General features: G+C 55.1%; 1 protein-coding gene across 1 annotated transcript; it reads right to left on the bottom strand.

Moving 5' to 3' along the window:
• Positions 1-1,372: 1,372 nt before the first annotated feature.
• Positions 1,373-4,291, bottom strand: Dusp1 (dual specificity phosphatase 1). The gene is made up of 4 exons (XM_052758933.1): positions 3,734-4,291; positions 3,362-3,507; positions 2,773-2,992; positions 1,373-2,419 (listed from the first exon to the last, which is right to left on the bottom strand). Exons 1-4 carry the CDS (start codon positions 4,098-4,100, stop codon positions 2,049-2,051), a joined length of 1,104 nt encoding a protein of 367 aa, XP_052614893.1. The 5' UTR covers positions 4,101-4,291; the 3' UTR covers positions 1,373-2,048.
• Between the last annotated feature and the right edge of the window lie 1,254 nt (positions 4,292-5,545).

Below are 5,545 nucleotides of genomic sequence, written 5' to 3'. Positions count from 1 at the left end.
AAGCAGAGGCCTGGGCCCACGGGAAAGGCAGTCCCGGCGTCTGCCATGGAATTGCCATTGCTGGTACATTTCCACGAAGGGAACAATCCACAATAGCAAACATCTAGGGCTTGATAAGAACACTGCATCTGGTTTGTTCTGAAGGCATGAATACACTCGCCCCAAACCCAGCCAAGGAGATGAGCTTGCCAGCCCAGGACAAGTCCTTCTGTCTTAGAACACATGGATCTTCAGCCCTGGATGCCAAGTGGCAGGTGGGGAGAGGTCAAGGGCAAGTTCTGTGTCAAGGCTTGAACAATGGAGCTGCGTGAGGATCAATCCTAGAAAAGATGGATGGGACGCTTCCTTTCCCACTTCCAGTGACACTCAGTCCACAAACGAGTGGTAGACAAGTAGGCACCCAGGGGCCGGGAACCCCAGGGGTTTGCTGTGATGTCATCTGACGTTACAGACTGGGTTATGGGTTGGTAGTCCATTATAGCTCTCAGCCTTAGCCTGCTTGGCAAGAGCAAAAATCCAGAATCCTGCTCTGCAGGCAGCAAGTCTGACGTAATTGCCTATAGTCTTCAACACAGCTGCATAGAGTAGCAAGTGACCTGAAGGAGGCAGTCGCCAAAAATGCTGTTTCTATGCAGAGATTGGTGTGAACGCTCTCCAAAAACCAGCAAGGAGAGTGCAAGTGCACACCCTCCAAACACCAGCAGGGAGAGTGCAAGTGATTTCTTTCCTGTACACACATACAGTACTTGGATTCCCTTTTTTCCATTTGATGCCTCACTTTTAAAGATAGAAAAACCTTGTCTAAGGCAAGCTGGCTTTCCGATATAGACAAATGATGAAGTTCAAAGGCCATAGGATTCGAAAACAAAATGCAGTACCTAAGCCCCTGTTCCAGCTGCCAGCTCCTCGGAGCCTCACATCTTCATCTGCACAGCGCAGGAGTCTCTCTGAGGGCAAACTAACCCCATGCTTCGTATATAGTAAGAACTCACCTGAAATCCAGGCATTCTGTAAATAGCTCAGGGAGGGGAGATCTTGTCCACGATTCCCAAAGATGTTAATGAAAAAAAGGTAATTCAGGCAAATGGTTCTGGAGACACTCAAGCTCCCCGGGTGACGCGGCAGCTAATGTGGACTGTTAAAGGACACGGGTGTGCACCTTGACCCTATACTATGATCTGGTAATGGCCCCTAGTATTTCATATACTTCACCTGCGTGCCTCCCTGGCACCCTAGTCATCTCGTGGAACCCATGGGTCACCCAAGAGGTGCAGGAGCAGACCCCACACATGTCCTGGCAGTGCTGGTCCGATGCTTTCCCTAGGACACTTGCTCAAGGGTGGGGTCGTCGAAGAAACGAAGTGCCAAGAGCTCAATAGAAATGTCATAATTTATTCTGTTGTATAAAAAAAGGTCATCCTAGTAACAAAATGTCTTCTTAGAAGAAGAAATATATTACTTCAGGTCATAAATAATCAGCAAACATACAACTGAAAACTGCAAACCAGCACTGGCTTCGTCCGCCAATGCTGCAGCCAAGCCTGCCCTGGGTCTATTTACAAGACAGTACAGTACGCAAACATAAAAACTGAGGTATTTGGTTCTTCTACGAGTAGACGACACTGACACTCGTTCGTGAAGGCAGACCACCGACACGAAAATAAATAAGGTAAGATTCTCATACGTGTATGTCGTTGGGAATGGTTAATACTGGTAGGTATGTCAAGCATGAAGTTTCTAGAAAAAACGGGCAAGTGAAGAAACTGGCTCAGAGTCCTTTCTCTTCTGCCCCGCCTTGTCAACGGGACTCGATGTACCCACAATATATTGGTCCCGAATGTGCTGAGTTCAGCAGATGTCCTGCGGTCAAGTCATTATTATGACCGCTTAGGAACTCAGGGGAACTCGGGAGGGGTGGGGGCGGGGGGGGGAAATCAAATAAATAAGGACCAGCTCGAATGAGCCTCTCCCAGAGTTATTGCATTGCTCCTCCCACGGGAGGAGTGGCGTCCCGGTGGCACGTGAATCTCCACACCTCCCCTGGCCCTTCAGCAGCTGGGGGAGGTCGTGATGGGGCTCTGAAGGTAGCTCAGGGCACTGTTCGTGGGGTGGACGGGGATGGAGACAGGGAAGTTGAAGACTGTGGTAGTGGAAGTGCCCCGGTCCAGGACAGCCATGGCAGGACTCCCGGCCTCCGCGGAGCAGTGCGGGGCCAGCACCTGGGACTCAAACTGCAGCAGCTGGCCCATGAAGCTGAAGTTGGGGGAGATGATACTCCGCCTCTGCTTCACAAACTCAAAGGCCTCGTCCAGCTTCACTCGGTTAGTCCTCATGAGGTAAGCAAGACAGATGGTGGCTGACCGGGAGATGCCGGCCTGGCAATGGACAAATACTCTCCCTCCGGCATCCTTGATGGAGTCTGGAACACAAAGTGGTGGGTTACTCAAAAACTCAGGAAACCAGCCCAAGCCCAGGTCAAAGACAGCTAAGAAATGTCACGTGTGACCTGTCCAGAGATGGCTAGGGTCAGCCTCATGTTATCCTATGGACTTCATGTGTGCACTGTGCATGGGATAGCAAGGGATTTAAACCCAGACTGGGTATTTCCACTTATAATCCTGGGCAAGTCAGTCAGTTCAACTATCTGAGACTCGCTTTGCTACTCTGTGAGGAGGACGGCTCAGGTGGGGATCACTCAAACCACCCCCTAAGAGGCTGGACTGAATGGCTCCAGTGGGGACACAAGGCACAATCCCAGACACCTTCATTTACCTATGAAGTCAATTGCCTCGTTGAACCAGGAGCTGATGTCCGCCTTGTGGTTGTCCTCCACAGGGATGCTCTTGTACTGGTAGTGACCCTCAAAGTGGTTAGGACAATTGGCTGAGACGTTGATCAAGGCAGTGATACCCAAGGCGTCCAGCATGTCCTTCCGGGAAGCATGATAGGCACTGCCCAGGTACAGGAAGGACAGGATCTCCACTGGGCCCCCCTGGAAGTCAAAACAGTCCAGCATTCATCAAGCTTGTTCAGAGTTAACAACCAGTCCCCACGCCCACAAAAACTCCCTACTGAAAAAGGGAGTTTCAGACACTGGTGACCTCAGCACTGTTGACAGCGTGTTAAAATAATAATAAAGAATTAAGTCCATTGGCTTGGACGGAGCCAACAAGCTCTTACATGCCAGCCACTGGAGACTCAGCTCCATCCAATTGCTTCACTGTGGAATAGATTCCCTAGGTCCCCTCAAGTATAAATAAAGCTGCAGCCGCTCTCTGTATTCTCCCTGGCACAGCCCTTCCAGACCTCTGCCAGCTCCACCACCCCTTCCCACGCCGCATAGACCCGCACTGTTACTAACCTGATCGTAGAGAGGGGTGCTACAGGAGCTGCATCCGGATTCTGCGCTGTCAGGGACACTAGTACTCAAGGGGAGACTGAGCCCCATGGGGGTGGACTGTTTGCTGCACAGCTCAGGGCAGGAAGCCGAAAACGCTTCATATCCTCCTGGGAATACAAAGGCACACATTTTCCATTAGCATCACCGACACGACCTGGAGACAAATCACCCACCCACCAGGGGCTGCGAGTTTACACGGAAGGTTCAGGGAAGTCTTTGTTCCCGGAGTCAAACAAAGCCAGTGACAAGTCCCTGGAGACTGGACACAGGCACTCCAGGTGGGACACCCATTCCCTAGCTGATGGCAGAGGTCCTGCCAGAGCCAGCGCGTACCTTGGAGGAAGAAAACTTGAGTGGTGCGCGCTTCTCGGCAGAGTGCGCCCGCGGCCAGGGCCAGAGTGCCGTCGCGCTTGGCGCCGTCCAGGGAGACACTGCGCTCGTCCAGCAGCACTACGGCGTGGTAGGCGCCGGCCAGCAGGCGGCCGCGCAGCTCGGCGTTGGGCACGATATGCTCCAGGCCCATGGCACCCTTGGCGCGGCGCCGAACGATGGTGCTGAAGCGCACGTTCACCGAGCCCGCGATGTGGCCAGCGTTGAAGGCGAAGAAGGAGCGGCAGTCCAGCAGCAGGCACTGCGCGGCGCGCTCTCGCAGCAGCGCGCGCAGCCCCCCAGCGTCCAAGATGCCCACCTCCATCACCATGGCCAGCCCCAGCGACCCCAGCGTGCCCGTCCAAAAAACAATCTGTCGGTTGATCCGGCAAGGTGTCCTGTGGCCCTAAGTCCCCAAGTGCTCGCTGCTCTGGGTCTGGTTTCACTGCTGCGTCCCGCCCGCTAGTCTTTCGCTGCGCGCTCAGCCCTGGGAGCGCGGTTTTATGTGGCCTCTCGGGGGGCGGTCCTGGGCGCGGCGAGGGGGGGGAGGGGGAATGGTTTGTTTGTTTGAATGGCGATCACGTGATATGTTGGTGACGTCAGTCGCCCTGCCGGGCTTGGCGCCGCCAAAGCCAAAGGCAAAGACGTCATCGGCTTGGGAGCGGGTCGGCTTTGAGCGCTGGCTCACGGCCCGGCCCCCACCCTGCTGTCCGCCGGGCCCGCAGGCAGCACGGCGCACTGCCAGCCCGGGTGGCCAGGACGCGCGGCCTGAGGACGCTCCAGGGGACTCTTGCCCGGTCCCCCTCCCCGGGTCTCCGTCGAGAGCGTAGGGGCTCTGCTAGGACTACGGTCTCAACTGGTCCCGCTCCCTCCCACTGTTAGGGTAATGGCCGGGGCGAGCCCAGCGGGAAAGGGGAGGGGGTGGAGAGAGATGACCAACTCGGTAAACCCTGTGGCTTTACCCAGGACAAACGGCGAGAGTCGAGGCGTCCTTCTCTAGTGTCACTTTAAAACGTTTTACGCCGAACAAGGGAGAGTACCTCCAGTCAGCCCGGTACCAGAATGTTATCCCTGTCGCGGTGGTCCCTAGAGCACTTGGAGCCAAGGAAGGAGGGTCGCAAGATCGGGTGTGGAGCCCAGGTTTGGCATTTTGGAAGGACCTAGGCAGGACTCGACAGCGCCGCCCAGGGACCGCCAAGCACGTTGTGGCGTGGCACCAGAGGTTGCTGCTTCCCCCACCCCCTACACACACACACACACACACACACACACACACATTCTTTTGTTTTGTTTGTTTTGAGACAGGGTCTTGCTTATGTAGCCCTGGCTGGCGTTGAACTCACAGAGATCCTCCAGCCCCTGCCTCGCCAGTGCTGAGATTAACGGTGTGCGCCTCCACGCCTGGCTCTTCATCTCTATTGAACACAAGCTGGGCGCGCTAGTGACCCAGGGCTGGGGGCCTGGAATCCGCTCCTATGCGGGCCAAACTCTACCGGTCACACCCAGGTTCTGGCACTCGAGAGAGGCTGAACTCCTAATCCAATCCCAAGGCGCTTTAGGAGTATTGCCAAGACCGGTACCTTGGCACCTGGGAAGACCCCAATGGTGTCTGTGTCCTTCCCCCAAACCCCACGGAACAGCTACCCGGTAAGGCCGTGAGCCCCAACCGCGACACCACGGAGTTGGATACATAAACATAAACATTGCACCACTCTGCAGGGGTGCCGAGTCAGGAACATTCTGCGGTTTCTTCCTCTCTACTAGGGGAGGTGTTAT

Source organism: Peromyscus californicus, unplaced genomic scaffold (genome assembly GCF_007827085.1).
Source record: "Peromyscus californicus insignis strain IS unplaced genomic scaffold, ASM782708v3 Scaffold_3__1_contigs__length_106647218, whole genome shotgun sequence".
NCBI lineage: Eukaryota > Metazoa > Chordata > Mammalia > Rodentia > Cricetidae > Peromyscus > Peromyscus californicus.
Note: the sequence above shows the minus strand (reverse complement) of the source record. Positions and strands in the feature narration are given on the sequence as shown.